At 42.9% G+C, this 21,324-nt stretch overlaps 1 protein-coding gene and 1 long non-coding RNA gene across 4 annotated transcripts in view; one reads left to right on the forward strand and one right to left on the reverse strand.

Annotated features, from left to right (window-relative positions):
• Positions 1-5,877: 5,877 nt before the first annotated feature.
• The window catches only part of mindy2 (MINDY lysine 48 deubiquitinase 2), a 28,477-nt gene continuing 13,030 nt past the window's right edge, over positions 5,878-21,324 (reverse strand). Inside the window, exons 4-9 of the mRNA XM_061814076.1 lie at positions 14,539-14,697; positions 14,275-14,377; positions 12,901-13,043; positions 11,897-12,070; positions 9,402-9,578; positions 5,878-8,373 (exon numbers count right to left, since the gene is read on the reverse strand). Coding sequence (XP_061670060.1) covers positions 8,188-8,373; positions 9,402-9,578; positions 11,897-12,070; positions 12,901-13,043; positions 14,275-14,377; positions 14,539-14,697 — 942 coding nt within the window. The 3' untranslated portion in view covers positions 5,878-8,187. The remainder of the gene's footprint in view (positions 8,374-9,401; positions 9,579-11,896; positions 12,071-12,900; positions 13,044-14,274; positions 14,378-14,538; positions 14,698-21,324) is intronic.
• Positions 7,195-9,395, forward strand: LOC133497853 (uncharacterized). 3 transcript variants are annotated; one of them, XR_009794126.1, is made up of 4 exons: positions 7,195-7,332; positions 8,232-8,426; positions 9,094-9,189; positions 9,269-9,395. It is a non-coding gene; the product is annotated as an uncharacterized LOC133497853 (long non-coding RNA). The 3 variants fall into 3 exon arrangements; XR_009794128.1 differs by lacking the exon at positions 9,094-9,189; XR_009794127.1 differs by lacking the exon at positions 9,094-9,189 and having other exon boundaries at positions 8,232-8,418.

The following is a 21,324-nucleotide window of genomic DNA, read 5'->3' on the forward strand; positions in this document are numbered from 1 at the left end:
GTTTTCATACGGTGAGTAATGTACACTCCCCCCTCCCCACAAAATGTTTACAATTCACAAATGATGCCACCAAATCCTCCTCGAGTCACTTCGCGAACTTTTTTGGCACCAAAATGAAGCCAAAGCACGATTTGAAGCTCTACATCTCATTTTAACATACCGTAATTTCCGGCCTACAACCCGCAACTTTTTTCACTCTTTCAACCCTGCGGTTTATGCGGTGATGCAGCTAATTTGTGCATTTTTTTTCTAACGGCCGCAAGGGGGCACTCGAGCGTAAAAGGTAAGAATGAGACCGGTGGAATATATGTGCCGAGGAAGTGACTTCTACCCCTTGTGTGCTCTGCTAGCGTGTTGTTGCTGTATTTCTGGCGTGTCTTAGTGATATTTACTGGTAAGTTTTATTTTAACCAGCCCTGTTAGCGCTAGCTATAGCTCACCGCTAACATTAGCACTGGCGTTAGCGCCGCACTAGCGTTAAACTCTTCCTGTGTACCGTCTTTCTTTGTAAATATCTCGTGTTTCAAAGTGGGTTTAATTGTGGGCACTTGCGGCTTTAACAGCAACTTTGCAGCCTATGTATGTACCAAATAGTATTTCCTTTGCAAATGTACTCATGAGGCTTGTAACCAGGTGCGCTCTGTTGGCTGGGAATTACAATAGTTCCTTGGTATCAGAATCCCTCAAGATGGTGGCAAAAACTACATGAAGCTCCTCAAGTAACTTCCGCATGCCTGGTTCTTTGGCACTAAGATGGCGGCAAAGCACAAGATGAAGTTCCTCAACTCATTTTAACATAGTTCCTTGGCACCACTATGGTGACAAAACAGTACAATAAGCTCCTCAACTCACTTTCGCATTGTTCTTTGGAACTGTGATGGTGCCAAAGCACTACATGGAGCTTCTCTGCTTGCTTGAACATAGATCATTGGCACCAACAAGATGACAGTAAAGCACTTCAACTTCGTGAAAATCCTCACTTCACTTCAATGTAGATCCTCGGTACCAAGATGCTATGAGGTGGCGGCAAAGCACTATACTTTTCTTTAAATGAAGCTCCTCAAGTCACTTCAACATCGTTCCATGACAATCATTATAAGAAGTTCCTCAACTTATTTCAACATAGTTCTTTGGCACCAACATGCCATAAGTGGGCGCAGAAGCAACACTTTTATTTGGCCTAAGCCCACAAATAGTGAATGGGTGAATTGGACAGCGAATCAGGGAAATGTATGACAAACTTGGGGAGGGGGGTCAGGGGGTCACTGTACTTGTACGTAGTCCGCATGCAAGAGCAGCTTTTTGTCTGGAGCCAAGTCCACAAATCAAGTGCCCCTAAATGGTGTACGTGTGTGCTGATAGTTCCGAATGTCACCGCAGGCCAGAGGAAGTGCGCCCGTACAAAGCTTGAAAAAGAGCTAGACTAGTTTGTCCCTTCGCAAAAGAGCCTGAGTAGTTGGGACGTCGGCGGCGGATTGTCTCACACGGCTCATAAGCCTGCATTTGTCCTAGAAAACGTGGTAAGGCGCCTTGTACATTTAAAAAAAGAAAAAAAAATCAGAGAGGCGTTTTCCCCTCTCAGTAGGTAGCCTGTCGCCTCCGCGTTACCCTCCGGTGGCGACCCCGATGAATATGTTACGAAAGCGGACGCCGTTTTCCCCGCAACGTCCAACCGCCCGTCTCCCTCCTCCTCCTCTTTCGTCCCACAGGAATGTTGCCAGACAAAGAAAGCAGTCAGGGCCATCCGCACTTGACACATATCGATAAGCGCATCTGTGCGGAAAGTCGTTTGAGCATTTACTCCGTATCCTCCACATCCAGCGCAAGTTCAGTGCACTAGTACCTTTCACTGGAAAACTCGTAATGTTTCTTTTTTTTTTTTTTTCTACATCTAATGCCTCTTTTGACCTAGTAGTGTGCAGACATGTCCAGGGATGAGAATTTTCCACAGATTCGCAGAATTTTGAAGTTTTTTTCAGCTCAAAATGTCATTTTTTGTGAGGCGTGTAAATCCGGTGAGAAACGACAACATTCCGATTTCCGGCAGCATTTTGGCGGTATTTCGTCGGTATTTTCACTCTGATGTTAACATTTCATAGAGAAGCATTCTGTTTACTACGGCATATAAACATAGACATACATACGCATATGTTATCAAGCGGTCTGCACGTTTGCCAGTAAGTCTTGGAGCAAAAAGAGGAAGATCGTGCCAGGAAAATTGATAAAAACCACGGGGTAAAAAAACTGTTTCAGATGAGCATGGCTTGAAAAAAAGTGTATCAACACGTCTAACCGAACACATACAAAAAGTGGACGTTCTTGGCAAAGCGCTGTGCACTCTGTGTTGCGATATGATCAATTATGGAAGCCGAGGAGCAAAAAATATCTAGGAGCGGATCCAAACCAGGATACGCAAAGCTAAGTTGGATGCAAATTTCCCAAATATTATATAATTGACAATAAAAAAAAAAATGAAAAAAAAAAGAGTTAATACGATTAGGCCTATCTGTAGCACTGGCCCTGTAGATCACACATTTTATCACTCACTTTTATATTTCATGATCTCTCTCATATATATATACACACAACAGTATACAAACAAGTTACTTGTGTACTTATTTGTAAAGTATAACTTGTAATTGCAGAAGCCTATTTGATATAAATTTCACTCAGTCTACATTTTCATGTCTGGAGTTTGGCAAAATTATATATAATTAGTTTGGACTCATATTTTAAGTTTTCAAAATGTTATGATTGCCCTCTATTTACCCCTGTTAGAAGTAACCAGAGGTCACCATTTAACAGTGTGTTTTATTAAAAAAAAAAATCTCGTGCCGAAGTGAGACATTTTCAGTGTTTTTCCAAATTGGTCATTCTCATCCCTGCATGTCACGTTACTCCATTACTGTCACCTTTCTGGACATTAGTAGAACATCTTTGGAATACTCGTAAAACAACTACATGCCACTAGTAAGGAATAAATGTGCACTAATTGACATCTGTTGCTACTAGGAGTACGAGGAAAATGGGCCAAAAATAGCCACAAAAATGTGAGCATTTGTTCACTATCCTTGATATTCATCTTAAGGTCTGTGTACTAGTACTCTTTGTCCTCACTAGTAAGACTCACACTAGTAGACAATCTATACTGATTCGTCACTAGTAGGACAACTTTACATTACAGGGGAGACAAAAGTGTGGACTAGTTGGCAAATGTCTGCTATTAGGGGCATTATAAAATTATATATGTAGTGATGATACTTGATACTATTAAACTAGTGTGCTGAATTATCTTAGTAGTGAGGTCAAATTGTAATGTAGTGTCCGGGGTCTCAGAAGAATTTAAAGGATATGGACTAAATGCTCAAAGAGGTTTCCATACACGTTTGAAACAAGGTGAAATACGGAAATAAACTATTAACTTGTACACTACTACTCCTTGGCATAACAATGGGTCAATAGTGTTCATTCCATCCTCTGCAAGTTGTGCGGCGCAAAGAAAACCATCCAGGTAAAAGTCCGGAACTAGTGTAGTGTAAAAATGTCTGCATGTTGCCGTAACTGGTTGAATATACTGTACTGTATTTCGCACAAAAGGACACACATTCGAAGTGAGCAGACCAGAACAACGTGCGCGCTCTAGTAAGGGCCTAACGAACAATGTTAGCATCGGGTCAACAGAACCTTTTTAGTGGGCACAGAAAAACCACTATACCGTATTTGTGACCAACGCACACAATATTTAAAAAAAAAAAAAAGGATTTGGGCTCACACAGAAAAGTAAAAAAAAAAAATCTAAATTTTGAGGAAAAATCTGTAAAGTTGCAAAAAGGAAGTCTTTTTTTTTTTTTTTTAAAAAAGTCATAACTTTACCAAAATATACTCGATGATAAAGTTGTAACACTACAAGCATGAAGTCACCGGGCTCCGTTTTTGTAGACGGCGCAACTGAAGCCGAGTGCAGAATCGGCCGAAAATTGATTCCTGTCAAAACAATTAATTAAAAAAAAAAAAAAGGAAAATGATGAATAAAGTTTTTAAAAAATATGTGAATCAATATACATTTGTAATATTAACAGGGAAAAAAATAAAAAGTAAACTTATGAGAACAAAGTTTGTTACAAGAAAAGAGTTGTAACGACGGAATGTTACGAAAATTAAGTAGAAAAAATATGTAACTAACGTTAGTACGTTATGAGCATTAAGTCGCACTGCACTGGAAAAAAAAATATTAGAATTAAGTTGCAATGTTGCAAAAATAAATTCCTTATGTTAAAGTTATATAAAGTCATAACTTCACAAGACTCCAGTCATACTAACATGGGATTAAAATCTGTCCAGTTATAAGAAAAAAAGAAATAAAATTTAACGGGTTACAAGAGTATGTCGTAATAGTGCAATAAGGGAGTCATAATATGAAAAATGTCATAACGTTACTAAAAAAAGTCTTAAAATAAAATCATGTGACTGAAGTTACAACAATACTAGCATAACGTCTTACAATATTTAAGTAGCTCTAATACGAGAATTATGTCTGTAATTGTATCGGGAAAAATAAGGAAAAGTTGTAGTGTTACAACAATAAAGTCAAGATATAAGAAATAATTTAAAAACATTACCACAACGTAAATACATGTGTAATCCTACAAAGGGGGGGGGGGGGGGTCACATTACTAAAGTAATGCAACATAAAAGTTGAACAACAGTTGTAATACTACGAGAATAGAGTTGTCAAGTTCAAAGAAAAAGTGTCAAGTTGCGAGAATAAAGTAACTTTACGACAATAACATTGTCATGTTAGCAAAATCAGCGACTCCAAGGCGGAATATGTATTACAAGTTACAAAAATCTAGCGTTAGCTGTGTTAATATCGCAAAGGCTAGGCTGTAATAGTACTACTACAGTACTGTTACACCTTATTATCGTAATGTTACCGAAATAAAGTTGACAGGAAAAAAAAAATTAAGACGTAATTATCCGAGGATAAAGTCATAATGTTGTATATTAAAAGAAACTGCAATCTGTTTTTAAATTGTGCGGTGTAACATTAAGTTAAAAAAAGGAAGTCGAAGTACCAAAATTTAACATTTTTGGAATGTAACATTTCCCATATTTAAACAACACAAGTTCATGTGATACTACACCCGAAATCTACTAAAATGTATTTTTTAAAAAATTTACTTTTTTCTGTAATTTTCTTCAGATAAAATATTCTATCCTCGTAATAATTCAAATGTATTCTCATAAAATCACATCAGTTTTTTTCTTACAGCCTTTTGACTTCATTCTTCGAATTTAATTTTTAATAATTCTATTAGGTTTTTTTTTTTTTCCTTTTCAATGTGGCCCAGTCGTCATTGGCGGAGAAGAATCCCTCAGAAAGTCATTTTTTCAATATCTTTGAAATCCAACGCAAGGCCCGTGTACTAGTACATGCTTTGTCTTCAGAATTCAGTCTACTAGTTGAATGATTTATGATTTATTTATTTTCTTTTTTAGTACTGTAACCTTTTTCTCCACTACTGTATGAAATATCTGTATACTATAAGGACAACTATGTGTTACTACTGTACCAAAGCTATGCAATACTTGCCATCTGTGTGCTACTAGCATTACATGCTAACTATAGTAACAAGCAATTTTGCCCCACTACAAACATGTAGCTGTACTATTCGCATGCCAAATTTGTACTACTCCCATGCAGAACACTATTAATTAGACAGTTGGTTTACTAGTTTGCCTTAATCAAAACGTATCAGTGCACTGTATTGATGTACTGGTGAGGACAGAGCACGGACAAGTACATAGTCCGTAAATCTGGACATCAAGGATAGCAAAGAAATGCTCAATCCTAGGTAAGTTGAGAACTCCAACTAGTTAGCATCTAGTTTTTTACTAGTAGTACTAGTATCACACAACTGTCAGTGAGGACAAAGCACGGACTAGTACACAGTCTGTAAAACTGGACATCAGGGATAGCAAAGAAATGCTCAATCTGAGAGAAATCAGACAAGTTACCATCTAGTTTTTTTACTAGTAGTGCTGGTATCCCACAGCTGTCAACTACTCGTGTACAGGTTTGCCTCACTAGAAAGATGTAGTTGTAGTACACTGACCTTAAATTGAATGTCTTAAATAGTGACCTAACACTCAAGACAATTCAGCACACTAGAGGAACAACTGTGAGGTTAGTAGTATCGTTTTCCCTCAGAACTCCCTTCCAGTAGTGTATGACTTTTTCTGCACAGAGTTAGTTAGGACAACTACTGTACGTTCCACAAACGAGGCAAAACTACTAGCGGGCATTTTAGCACTATAAGTAGGGTCGAAGAGGCTACTCATGACGGCACGTTTCTAAAAACTTTTGTTTTTTAATATTTACTTAAAATAATTCTGTACTGTAGTGTTTTAGGCCGCAAACTGCCAACCCCCAATCCTACTAGTGCGCTGAATTGTCGTACTTGTGAGGACAGAGCGTGTACTACTCCATAGTCCTGTAACTACACCGCGAAAACTCAATCTTACTCAGGAAATTTATGGTTTCTAATGCAAAGTTGCTAAACTAACTCTCATTTTTACAATTATTTGAAGTTAGAAAATTAGCAAGTAAACCAGTGAAAATTGTCTAAAAATGAGTGACTTACGATTTGAATTCGTTTTAATAAAAAATATTCTCTAAGAATTTTGAGTTTTTTGTAGTGCGGAATAAACGCTCAAAACGGCTTTCCTTACCTTTCGGCGTAAACTCAGGCTAGCCATGGCGTTAGCATCAACGCTTTCTTTTTAAGGGCGTAGCTGTGAGACGTGACGAACAAATAACCAATGAAAAGCTTCCGACGGGTGAGGTTTAGTTTGCCTTTCGCTTAAAAAAAAAGTTAGAAGACAAATGTAGCGTAGTGCGTGTGCAAGTCGTAACAAAGTTTGGCCGACTCCGTCCCGAGATCCTGGGGGCGGGGCATGGGGATCAGGTGGGCGGGGTTTGTTGCGGTCCGGTGACGGCGGAGGAGGGCTTTGCAGGCAAGGCAGGCACCGTTGGTTTGGGAAGCGAATCCTCTAGCGAGCGTCTCGCCTTTCCCTCGCTGGACGCGCTGAACATGCGCGCACTCGAGCATGCACGCGTGCGCTTCGTGAGGTGAGCCGGCTGAGCATTTGCGCCGTGCACTAGTGCGCTAGTTGTCCTCACCGGTGCGGCTTCACCGCCACCCCAAATGTGGAAAAACGTTGGTGATGCTGCTCGTCCTCACGATTAACCACACTAGTATATCAAATCGACGGTCAAACGTCTTCATGGAAAGCTGTTTCACAACTTGCATGCTCCCTAGTGCTGCTAGTGTGAGTATAAAATTGTAGAAGTGAACGCAAGATGTTTCGCTAGTTTTGCTTCACTAGCAACGTAGTTTGTCCTACTAGTGCGCGGACCTTAAAGTGAATATCAAGATATCAAATCCGTTTGATCGTTTGTTTATCCATCCCAAAGTCATACTACTAGTATGCCTCGTGACACTAGTAGTAGAATTTATTTTTACGAGTAAGACAGTCATTCTACAAGTGCACCCTTGTTGTGCTAGCAGTGGGCTAAATTGTCTTTTAGTATACTAGTACATGGACCTTAAGGTGGATATCAAGGCTCTCGAATAAATGCTCTCGTAATACCATTAATGATATCAAAAACGGTTCTAGTAGATTAACATCTGGTGCTTCACCAGTAGTAGTGTGCAGATGTTTAACTTTTGCCTCACTAGTAACCTGCAATTGTCCGACTAGCGTGTCAAAGTTGTCCTACCAAAGAGGACAGAGAACATACTAGTACATGGATTTTAAGGTAGCTATCAAGGATATTGCCTTCCATTTCTGTACACAAGACAACTACATGCCGCTAGTGAGGCAAAACTATTAGTGACCACATTGGTGCTACTAGTAGGGAGGCTACTAGTGTCACATGGCTACTATCATGTATTAGTGGAGCAGAGTAGTTTACTTGTAAGGTTTAATGGCATACTAGTAGGCCAAAAGTGACACTACTTGTGTCAAAAACACTCGTAATAAGACACCGTCGTCGTGGGAGTGCTCAAAATTGTCTTATGAGAGAGGACAAATGGCGCACTAGTGCACGGACCTTGAGCTTGATATACAGTATCAAGCAAACGGACTAAATTCTCAAACGGCTTGCCGTACGCTGGCTTGATGTTACAAAATGACGCATTTGTCTTTCTCCTTGGCTTCCTTCTTAGCCTTGCGCTCCGCGCCGGACGACGGTTTTCCCGGGCTGGCGGCGGCCTGGCCAGCCGCAGCCGTCCCGGCGCCACCTGCTGGACCGCCGGATCCCGCCGCCCCTCTGTTGGCCTCGTCTCCCTCTGCGGCCTCTTGCTGAGCCTGCGGCGCACACATGACCACAGAGACCTCTTGGATTGGAACCAGGTAAACAGGTATCAACCAAAGACTTTGCATAATACTTTGCTTCCAACCCCCAGGAAAGGTATGTTTTTGTACATTTCTTGCAGTTTTAATTCTTTTTTTTAATGTATGAAAATTACTACATAAATTAATTCGATTACATGAAAATGCCACAAGGTAGCAGCACAGCATCACTTTACTATTCCAGTAGTGTGATTGGCTGATTTGCTTCACCAGTTCCTTGGTAGTAAAATGCCACAAGATGGCGCCATAGCAATACGTTTCTACCAGACAGGAGCAGTCTCTTACCAGACTTCCTAGTTTTTCAAGATATGCGCCATCGTTTGCTACATTGCGGATTTCACCTGTTGCAGGTGTAGTCTGGAACTGCAATGGGTGAAATCAGGGAAGTAGTGACAGTGACCACATTTTTATTTTTTTTAAAGATTTATCCAAATATATGCTGCACAGCAGTACTGTACAATGTCCATGCATCCATTTTCTTAGCTGCTTATCCTCACAAGGGTTGCGGGAGTGCTGGAGCGTATCCCAGCTGTCAATGGACAGGAGGCGGGATACACCCTGAACTGGTTGCCAGCCAATCACAGGGCACATAGAGACAAACAGCCACACTCACAATCAAACCTAGGGACAATTTAGAGTGTCCAATTAATGTTGCATGTTTTTGGGATGTGGGAGGAAACCGGAGTGCCTGGAGAAAACCCGGGCAGGCACGGGGAGAACGTGCAAACTCCACACAGGCGGGGCTGGATTCAAACCTGGGCCGTCAGAACTGTGAGGGGAATGCTTTACCAGCTGCGTTACCGTGCCGCATAACGGGACCCCAAATGATGTTAATTTTCTCTCTTTATAGCAGCAACACCCACACCGGTGCATTAAGTGTTTCAACCTCTTCAGTCCTGGTTTGACCTTGTTTCCATCTGCCTTGAGGACCCCCACCGCCGCCGCCCACCCCATCCCCTAAACACACACATACACACACACACCTGCGCCGCCGCGGCTGCCTGTTCCTGCTCCTGTTCCTGGTAGTACTGCGATGCTCTGCGGTCCTCCTCCTCCTGCAGCTTTTTAGCCAGCTCCAGGTCGCTGATGCCGGGCAGCTGCTCCCACTGGAGGTCCTGACTCTGCTGCTCCTGCTGCAGCGACAGCGCCATCAGGTAGTCCTGACGCACACGCACACAATGTTAAAATATTTTGGGCGAAGAAGACAACGAAGAGTCAATATGAGACTAGTCGTATGTGGGCTCCGTCTAGTGGTATGTCAAAGAATCACTGAGTGAAACCTTCAAACTAAATCCAGTACAGTACATTTTAAGTACAGTTTAGTTGTACCGTAATTCCCGGCCTACAGAGCGCACCTGGTTACAAGCCTCACAGAGTACATTTTTAAAGGAAATATCATTTGGTACATACATACGGCGCAGCTGTGTAAAATCCACAAGTGCCCACATTGAAACACGAGATATTTACAAAGAAAGATGGTTTAGTTTAGTTTAAACGCTAGCGCTAGTGCCGTGCTAACGGTAGCGCCGCGCTAAAGATAGCCCCGCGCTAAAGCTAATGCTAACAGGGCCACTTAAATTCAAACTTACCGGTAAATATCACTGAGACACGCCAGCACAGCGCTAACGCTAGCGCAAGCAATAACAGGGCCCGTAAAAGTCACTTCCTCGGCACATATATTCGACCGGTCTCATTCTTACTTTTTCTGCTCGAGTACCCCCTTGCGGCCGTTAGAAAAAACACACAAATTAGCCACATCACGGCATAAACCGCAGGGTTGTAAGCGTGTGAAAAAAGTCGCGGGTTGTAGGCCGGAAATTACGGTATTTAACTTTTAAGTGGAAAACATTTGCAACTTTCCGAAGTTTTTGTGCATGTTACAATGGCTTAAACTTTTTTTTTTTTTTTTAATCTGGTATGATACATTTTTTAAGTACAAAATATATATTTGCATTCCATCTTTTAGAACCGTTTTTAAACAATTCTATTTAGGTAAGATTTTAATCTATCCTTTTTAACTACGACATATTCATTCTATTCTGGTCTTGGTTACAATCTTGGTGCAAAAAAAAAACATACTTGCACCACAGGCCTCATTAGTGCTTTTTCTCATGTAAAGATGTTGATTCAGAAATTGCCCCCCACCCCACCCCAAAATAAGACATCCATCAAGTCTGCCCTCAATATTGTTGAAGTGCCGAATTTGTCAGCAAGTTCTGCTTTTGAACAGATGGCTGTGAAAGCAGCAAAATTGCAGAGGAGACAAAAGCCTGATGAATTTATTGGAGGGCCACAAGGAAGCTTTGGAGAGAATTTGAGGGGTTCAGTATGACTACCGAGGTGGGTTAGGGGTCACCTGGATCAATTCTAATATTTATTACCAATCATTTTTTTTGCGACAGCTACAATTGTATTTACATGGAGAAGCACGTCAGCTAGTGGTTAAAAAAGCTGCCTCACAGTCGAGAGGGCTTGCGTACGAGTCTATTATGTGTGGCATTATTTTGCTACTTCACTTGGAACAAATGTCTCAATTTTTGTGTGGGGAATTTAGTCAAATTAATTCGTTTGAAACAATTTAGGGTAATCTGACTTCAATTAAAAGGCTAGTTTCAAGGGGGAAACAAAAAAATGATGGTGTAGTGGTACACACGCCTGCCTTTGGTGCGGGCACCGTAGGATCGAGTCCCGCTCAGTGACGGGTGTCGATATCTGGCCTGCAACTGACTGGCGACCACTTCAGGGTGTAGTCCGCCTTTCGCCCGAAGCTAGCTGGGATAGGCTCCAGCTTTCCCGCAACCCTCGTGAGGATAAGTGGCTTGTATAATAATTTTAAAAAAAAATGTGAATTTTATTTCTAAAAAAATCATTCAAGTCCAAAATTTTCACATAACTATAAAATTACATTGTAGGCTATGTGAATGAAAATTAATCATAGGTTGAATGGACTTGTGTAGTGATTGGGCGGCAACCAGTTGAGGGTGGGTGTACCCCTCTTCCTGCCCGTTGACAACTGGGATAGGCTCCAGCACTCCCCGTGAACCTTGTGAGGATAAGCAACAAAGAAAATGGATGGATGGACTTGTACTCATCAATCTTTAACTCCAGCCCCTTCAGAGGGTACAATGATTTGGCACTTGTCTTTTTCTGAAATTCATACATTTTTTTTTCATTTTATTTTAGACAAGTTTCACAAAGGAGTCGTTTGGTTTTGTACAGTTCTAAAATGCAACATCGAACAATGCCGCGATAGGCATGGCTCTATTTTTGTCTGATTTGCGTGAGGCGGACATACTGTACTCACCACTAGGCGACCAATCATGCTGCCTTGGGCATATTTATGCAACTTCCTAATCGCATTCCTCAAATCGTGATTGCTCTTTGTTCTTTTAAATTTTTTTGTTTACACCGCATGAAGGCATGCAATTGACATCCCAATTAACGGTGGCGCAATTCACAGATTCTGCTCGCCTCAGACCTGGTCGATCTGATCCTGCTGTCCTCGGTACACCGTCTCCGGGTCCGACGGCGGCCTCAACCGGAACTCTGAGTCGCAGAAATTGCCATCTCCGTCCACGTTGTGAAGACTCTCCCACACGACTTTCTCTTCTGTCAGGAAGCCTTGATCTGTCACCAGCAGGTACAGCTGACCCTGGAAGAAAAATACTATAAATAAAAATAGTAATATAATAATAAATCATTGGTGTGGTGGCTCGAGATACGAGTGACTCCACCTACAAGTTTTAGATACAAGACATGAACTGTTTTTATTTTGCGTTAATTTTCCTGTCACACTACACTCTGTGTAATGAAAAATACAAAAACAATGCTTCGCCTTTTAGCTTTATGCTAACTAAGTAGCATCTATGTTGTAGTAGTACAATGATTTAAACAATGGAATGAACACAAATGGTGCAGTAACACATGTAGACATGACAATATAACAGTACTCAAAGTCATATATCGAGACGTCAACATTTTCACGGCACCATATTGCCAGTCTTTTTGAGCTGCTCGACAGTGTGGGGGGTACACTGAACCGGAGCAGAATATTCACAATGCCGAGACTTGATTTGCTGTTGGTTGTTAACAACGAACGAGATAGTCAAAGAGGTCATTCTGTAGAATACCAACTGAAAAGACCAGAAAAGATTGATGGATTTCGGCAATTAAATGTGATGGATGGTGCCCAACCAAATACACACACACCTAGCGATCACTTCATTTCCCGCAGGAATTATTCTTCTCAATCTCAAATTCCCAAGAAGTATTTATAATGCCAAGTTCGCTCATTCGAGAACAAAGCGTTTATAAAAAAAATAAATAAATAAACTGCAGGGAGTCATGTCCAACATACACGGAAGCGTGTTGCGGCCACACGTTAAACTTTGGTAAACTTCGCCAGCCACATAAAATCATGTGGCGGGGCGGATCCGGCCCCCCGGGCCTTGATTTTGACACCTACCCTGTCACATGACTTACCTGGTACTTAATCATGGTGCTGAAGTGGTTATTCCTGAAAAAGACACAGAGTTCGCCCTCCTGCACGGTGGACGTGAGCTCACACAGGCCGTGGTAAGTCAGCTGGGTTGCTGTGCTGTTGAGGAACTGCTCTGCCACAATGCCTGCCACACACAAAGGGGTGGGGGTGGGGTGGGGGGGTCGCACAGTATGCCTTTAATCTACAATCACCACAACACCCACTTTACCCGAAAAACCCGCAATGGCGGCTGCAGTAATTTATCCCCAGCTTTGAGGGTCACTGCCATGGAGGCCATTCTTTTCAAAAATGTTTATTTTTAGCTGTGCTAAGAAGGTAAAGCTGTTATTGATGTCATTAATTAGGAGGATTATGCAAAAAGTGCTCAAACTGTATCTCAATTTTGTAGTCACGGTTTGGTACATGTTGAGCATTGGGAAAACCTATTCACATTTAAAATGGAGATTTTAAAAAAATATATACTGAAAGTATATGTACAGCATTATTCCATCCATCTACCCATTCCCTGACCTGCTTATCCTCACAAGAGTGCCGGAGTCTTTCTTAGCTATCATCGACACACCCTGAACTGGTTGCCAGCCAATCACAGGGCACATGGAGACAGACAACAATCGCGCTCACTATGGCATCTATGAGCAATTTAGAGTGTCCAATTAATGTTGGATGTTTTTGGGATGTGGGAAGAAACCGGAGTGCCCGGAGAAAACCCACGCAGGCACGGGGAGAACGTGGAGTTTGCACCACCTCACCGTGCCTGGGGGAATCGGGATTTGAATCCCGGTCCTCAGAACTGTGACCCCAATGCTCTAACCATCCACGCTACCATGCAGTCTTTAATTTCTGCATTACTGATTAATATTTGTATTAATCAGAAACATTTACTGTTCTAGCTATGCCAGCGGCATACAGTGACAGGTAGAACAGGATTCAAGACAAATGTTTTCAATGAAACAGTTTTTGGCAAATTTTCTGCTTCGGTTCAGTGGACATTGTGCCGCTCCTTCTGGTGTGTGCGCGCCTCGGCCACTTGGGGGCAGCATAATACAGATATAGAAAAACAGATCACTGCAGTAATATTATTATATATATATCGCAGCAAGTATTGTTATATTATTTGTCTGGTGTCCACCGCCTGACATCACGACAATGATGCTACTCATTAGCCCGTCTATGACATTTTGCATTGTTTGCTAGCATTGAGTTGAGCTCATTGCCGGTACACGTCGGTAGTAAGTCGGGCCGCTCGTATGGGATGCAAGAAAAGATTCTGGACCAAGGGACCACGGGGGGAAAATAGCTTGAAACGTGTTGCAGTGCAAGTGTAGAGGAGCGAGCCCGGTGAGGGACGGACTGACCTTCGCCTGCCAGCTCGCTGTTGTCTGACTGTTTGCAGGATATTATCTTCTCCACCAGCTGGTTGTAACTGCAGTTGCCCACTGCCTTGACAATGTCATCCATCTGCGAATAAAGATAGTGCGGGGAAAGAACGTTTGCCAACAACGGCACAAAGGGACTGTTAGTCATGACGGAAAAACTAACGCGCACCCCCAACTTGCACCGCAAATTGGTCTGGCTCATTTGCCGAGTCCCGGCGTTGCACGGAGGTCCATCTTACTTACCTGGGGGTCCACCAGCCAGCCGTGGTACAGCGGGATGTCCAGCAGGTCGAACACGATGCATTCCGGGGTGTACTCGAAGACTCGCACGCCCGTGAACTTGACGTTCACGTCCAGGCCCGTCTGGAGCTTGTGCAACACGGCCATGGCGTCGCTCATGTTCTGGGGGGGGGGGAGAGAAAAGGAACCTGTAGCGTGCCGTCCTAATTTGGGTTGAACCGTCCATCTAGGACTGCTGCTGTGGACTATTTTTTAGAATTTTGTATATTATCCTAGTGATTAATCAAATAAAATTGGATTTTACATGATTAAATATGAGACAGAGGCACGGTGGATCAGTTGGTAAAGCGTTGTCCACACAGTTCTGAGGTCCCGGAACTGCCTGTGTGGAATTTGCATGTTCCCCCCGTGCCTGCGTGGGTTTTCTCCAGGCACTCCGGTTTCCTCCCACATCCCAAAAACGTGCAATTGGACACTTGATTGTGAGCGCATCTGTTTGTCTCCACGTGCCCTGCGATTGGCTGGAAACCAGTTGAGGTGTACCCCGCCTCCTTCTGAGGATAAGCGGATAAGAAAATGGATGGATGGATATTGTGCAGTACTACTGTTCACTATATATGTGGATACATCTTAAATAAATAAACATATGATCACTACTTCTCTTATTTCACCCATTGGGAGTTCCGGACCACACCCGCAACAGGCGAAATCCGTGATGTAGCGAACGATGGCCCATATCTTGAAAAACTAGGAAGTCTGGTAAGAGACTGCTCCTGTCTGATGTAAAATTATTGCAGCTAAGAAAATGGATGGATGATTAAATATGAGACTGCGCATACTGCATGAGATGCAGGTATTATTTTTGTCCACTTGGGGTCACCAATCCTGATCTGCAAACTTGAGTTGATTTGGGGTGACACACGAGCGGGAAGAGGATGAAAGTGGAAATTATCTTGCCAATAATGCTGATTCTGATCAATCTGTACTCAGGTCTATGGCAATTGGCCGAGGCTTCAGCACTCCACGCGACCCTAGTGAGGATAATCGGCAAAGAAAATGGTTGAAAGGATGGATGGATGGCAAATGGCCACGTTAGAAAGGTCGTCGTTATCGTGAAGGCGACGGCCCGCTACTCATGTTAACATTTCCGTCTATTCATTTTCCAAGCTGCTTATCCTCACACGGGTCACGGGAGTGCTGGCGCCTTATCGCAGCTCACTTCGGGAGAAAGGCAGACTACACCCTGAACCGGTCGCCAGTCAGTCACTGAGCGCACATATCGATGCCATCACCGAGCGGGAATGGATCCCACGCTGCCCACACCGAAAAAGGACAAACCTTATTAATAATTAATTAATAATATAATAAGTAATATTTGTCTGGCCAAACACGGATAGTTCAGCTCACCTATACCTTGAGAAAAACCTACAATAAATTGCAACATTTTTGCTCATCAGCTTAGCCAGGGTGGTAATTTTTGTATCTTAGCACTGAGATGCTGCTGGTTCTGGCCCTGGTTGTGGACCCGAATGGAACCGCGATACATACGAACATCAGCGACGAACTAATCTGGTAGTACATTTTGTATTAATTAAGAAACATGGCTACAATTATGTAATTTATTGATGTTAATATTAAATGACAGAGCGCTGTTAAGAATTATGACAACAAAATTGAGTCACTTCAAATTCACAAATGGCCGATACAAACTAAAAAAAAATATTGCACTTAATATTTTCCTTGAGGGTGCATTTGGGATTAGCATTTGAAGTTGGTCATTGTGAAAAATGAAATGAAACGGTCAATGATTTTAATTTAGTCTCTCCAGACCCTTCCTGAATTTAAAAAAATATATATATATATTTTGGCTCACCTTTTTCATTTCTTTGATATTTGCATGTCTGCTCATGGCATTTCAGAGTATTCCTGAGATTATTATGTATTATTATGTATTCCAGCACAAATGTTTTGTTTTTTTTTCCAACCACCAAGGAGGGTTTAAAAAAAAATGCTAATGTATATTTATGAAGAGATGAGAGAATTACTGTAATCCTGCTAACGGTCGGAGTGACGAGAAACGGCCATAAATAGCCTCCGGTCCGACTTGTGTTCATTGTAACCTGCACGCTGTCAGGATAGCAGCTGCTCCTGTGCATTGATTTTTAATTTTTTTTTTTTATCTTCACAAGAAACCATTAGCTGCTTGTCTGTTCTTGCTTTTAATGCGCTAGCACTGCCTTTTTTCTCCAGCTAACGTCCCTTTTGATATCATCCAAAGTGACACGATAATGCAGTCCAGCGAGCGTCTAATGAGGGCTGCTGGGGTCATTGAGGCGCGCAATCGACAGGATGATCACTGGAGAAAAACGGAGACGTGATTATAAAACGTGAATCAAATGATTCGATTATTATCTACGTGTAGACGTTGGTTGTGTGCAGACCGTTGTTGAGGTTGTACTGTTGAAAAGAATGAAAATACTCCCAAGAAGTGATTTCAAAAACTTCATTCGGCCTTTTTAAAACTTTGGATCTCAAGTCCAAACGTTCAATGTTTCAGTACTTTTTGCTGAAATCACTTTTCTCTCTCAAGGACTTGAATGGCAACGTTCACAAAATGTCCCTCCTCACCTAGCCAAAAATCTTTATTGCCAAGTGTGTCTGTTTCTATTCCTTTCTGTGACACTTCCAGTCTTTCTGGATCTCCGTTGGAACCTGTTGACGAGCTGCAGCTGGAGGTACTGAATATGCCGTAATTTCCGGCCTATAAACTGCGATTTTCTTCACACGCTTTCAACCCTGCGGTTTATGCGGTGACAAGTGGCTAATTTGTGCATTTTTTTTCCTAACAGCCGCAAGAGGGGCACTCGAGCGGAAAAGGTAAGTGTGAGACTGGTGGAATATATGTGCCGAGGAAGTGACTTTTACCCGTCCAGCCCTGTTAGCGCTGTGCTAGCGTGTTACTACCGTGTCTCAGTGATTTTTACCAGTATTATTTTTTTTTAACCGGCCCTGTTAGCACGGCGCTAACGTCAGCGTTGGAGTTAGCGTTAGCACGGCTGTGTACCTTCTTTCTTTTTTTTCCAATGTGGGCACTTGCGGCTTTTACACAGCTGCGGCGTATGTATGTACCAAATGGTATTTCCTTTGCTAATGTACTGGGTGAGGCTCATAACATGGTGCACTCTGTAGGCCAGGAATTTCTATATATGTTTTTTTTAGAATCGGTAACCACCAATTATTCAGTTGCTTACTTAAATAAACAGATGCTTTTAAAGTGTGAATTCAGCGAATGAGAGCGTAGAGTTGCCTGTTGTGAGCTCAGGTTAGTCATTAAATGGTTAAGCGACAGCCAGTTTGCATGGATGTGCTTATTACGCGCTTACGATTTAATGAAATAAAGCAGCTGAAGTTGCAGTGGCGGCTGCGTTCATCCTTGAGCATTAAATTAGCTAACATTGATGGTTTCAGCGTGGCGCGGTGATTCAGCGAGTAAAGCATTGGCCTCACAGTCCTGAGGACTCGGGTTCAATCCCGGACCCGTCCGTGTGGAGTTTGCATGTTCTCCCCGTGCCTCCGTCGGTTTTCTCCGGGCACTCTGGTTTCCTCCCACATCCCAAAAACATGCAACATTAATTGGAGACTCTAAATTGCCCCTAGGTGTGATTGTGAGTGCGACCCTTTGTCTCTATGTGCCCTGCGATTGGCTGGCGACCAGTTCAGGTTGTACCCCGCCTCCTGCCCGTTGATAGCTGGCATCGGCTCCAGCACTCCCATCGACCCTTGTGAGGATAAGCAGCAAAGAAAATGGATGATACTTTTTGCTGGCTCTCACAAGTGTGGTGTTGTGGTACGTTAGTCCTGCTATGCAGTATCCACATTAAACTTTATCTTCATTTTTATGTGAGAAATTCCATGCAACTTTGGACATCTTCTCTGTCTTTTATGGACTTATTCCTCCTTTTTCCCCGCCATTGGGGGAAGAGCTCTGTGTGAATCTGCAGTAATGTTTGTCCTTGTGGGAAAATGATCACAGAGATTTAGTTTTGGTTTTTTTTGGGGGGGAATTAAGTTATTCGATCAATCGTTTCAGCCCTCCGTGACGATACCCTAAGCTCAGGGGCTACTTCTGTCCGCAGCGTTCTCACAAGAATCGGGAGCGTATGTGTCAACGGAGGGTGGAAACAGACGACGCACAATGTTGTTTCATGGATATCGGACGGTTTTTTTTTGTACTTGGCAGAGGTAAAATGGCACGAAACGAACAACCAACTTCCTGCCGCTTTGAGACTCATCCGCGATTTTAACAAAGGTGAGCATAAAACCGTGACTTTCTATTGCCTTGTTACTCACACACGGGCCTGCTATGTGGGAGTATGTAGGACGAGCGCCAGGTGCCCACACACCTGAGAGCCCCGACGATTCCGACCCGTTCTTGCGTTCGGCCCCAGAGCGTCTCCCAGCTGGCTGCGAGCCAGGCTTCCAATGAAGTCTGGGCTCGAGATAAGCCCCCGCAGCTGAGCCCTTACAACTCTGTCACGACAATGACATTGAAGCGCTTTCATCACACTACTGGGAGGAAATACGGGAAACAGATAGACTGCTGTGCAAATCAGTTGGCCTAAAGGAACCCCTGCACAATCTGAGACAAGAGAAATATCAAAATACTCTACGTGCCTTTCAAAGGATAGTCAGAGAGGAAACAATAGACCGACTATTGAGGTTTTTAGGGTTTTAGAATTGTACCTAGAAACCTCTAAATTTGTTTTTCATCTGTGCAGGTTACAAGTCAAGTTAACGGTGTCAAATGTTTTGAAACCATTCGTATTTTTTTTTTTTTACACCAGAAAAAGGGTGTGTACTTTTTAAATTAATTGTACGCTTTCACAATTACCAGTGAGAAGAAATGAGTTTCTATAATTTCTGCTGAAATTGATGTCGAAGTTGATATTGGGGTGAGGGAAAACAGTTTTAAACCTTGTTTAGTCCCGAGAGAAATAACGCAAATCTGAGAAGGGGAATAAAAACTTTTGAATAATGTCCTCGTCCTTTTGTCATGAGGAAGGCTTGGCCCCTTTGGGACTGTAATTAGACAGGCATTTAAGTTGGAGTTTTGCCAGTTCGTTGCCTTGAGTTAGTGAGTTGGGTTCACTACCAGCAGGAATCTCCACCACCGACAGAAAGTGTAGTGTGAGCTATCCTCATCACAGCGATTCTGTGCCACCATAGTTTAGTCCCATTTTAGTTCATGTTTCCAAGTTTGCCTCCAAGTCATCAGACCTTGCTTGAATGTCTTTTGGATCCCGCCTAGCCTAGCGTTGTCGTTCCTCCGCCCTCTCGGTCTGCTTACGCCCAACACCATGCCCTCGTCTCGGAGTTCTGCATTTGGGTCCTGCCCCGCACCGTTGGTTCATGACAGAACGAATTGGTGACATGTGTCACCACCCAGAGCAGTGGCGTGGCCACGCCCCTCTTGGCAGTGGCGAAGCCTTCCTCATGACACTTTTTCGATAAGAAAAGAAATTCAAATAAAACGGAAAATTTGATTTTCAGTTCAGTGGAGCTGAGCGCGGCGCTCCAAGATCCCCTTCACGCTTTGACGCTCTGAGCGTACAGTCAAAGTGTAAATGCTCGGTCCGACACGCGCTGGGACGCTAGCGAGCTTCGCGGACGTCGGGATTAGCCGAAGCTTTGTCATGTTTGTAATGGAGCACATCTGGCCCACCCAACAGCAGATGAGGACCCACAGATGATGCGATTAGCGCCGCGTCGCTTGCGCTCATCTGGGCGAGTGATGGAGCTCAGATACAGGAAGTCGTTAGCAACATAACTGGCTTGAACTGGCTGGGATGGGCCAGGGTCAATTTGGTCAAATACGTCTGTGGCTGATGCATACATACAATCTACAAATATGTAAGGAAAGCTGTTTGAGCATTTCTTTATATCCCTCATACAGCTCCATATAGTACTAGTACCCTCTTAGTCATTATTAAGACAATTTAGTGCACTAGTACAACAACTTGGGCACACAAGTAAAACTTACTAGTAATGTGTTTTTTTTCCCCACTGTTACTGAGACTTTTGACTACACTACATTACAATTCACAAAGCATGTTTACTAACTTTGAATTAAACGTACTTGCGTGAACTTCTTTTTTTTCTTTTGGCTTGTCCCGTTAGGGGTCGGCACAGCGTGTCATCTTTTTCCATCCAAGCCTATCTCGTGCATGTTCCTCTCGTAACACCCGCTGTCATCAGGTCTTCCCTCACAACATCCATCAACCTTTCTTTGGTCTTCCTCTCGCTTTTTTGCCTGCCAGCTCCATCCTCAGCACCCTTCTACCAACATACTCACTCTCTCACCTCTGGACATGTCTAAACCATCGAAGGCTGCTCTCTTGAACCTTTTGTCTCCAAAACATCCAACTTTTGCCGTCCCTCTAAATGAGCTCATTTCTAATCCTATCCAACCTGCTCACTCCAAACGAGAACCTCAACATCTTCATTTCTGCCACCTCCAGTTCTGCTTCCTGTTGTCTCTTCAGTGCCACCGTCTCTAATCCGTACATCATGGCCGGCCGGCCTCACCACTGTTTTATAAACTTTGCCCTTCATCCTAGCGGAGACTCTTCTGTCACATAGAACACCAGACACTTTCCGCCATCTGTTCCTACTACCTACCTATTTATGCTAACAAAATCTAAAATTCCACAGACGGACTAAAAATGATCATCTTTGTGGCAGTCTTATAAAACTTTAAGCTAAAAGGATATTAGAACTCAAACAGCACAT

The sequence above is a fragment of the Syngnathoides biaculeatus genome, chromosome 3, assembly GCF_019802595.1.
Source record: "Syngnathoides biaculeatus isolate LvHL_M chromosome 3, ASM1980259v1, whole genome shotgun sequence".
Taxonomy (NCBI): Eukaryota; Metazoa; Chordata; class Actinopteri; order Syngnathiformes; family Syngnathidae; genus Syngnathoides; species Syngnathoides biaculeatus.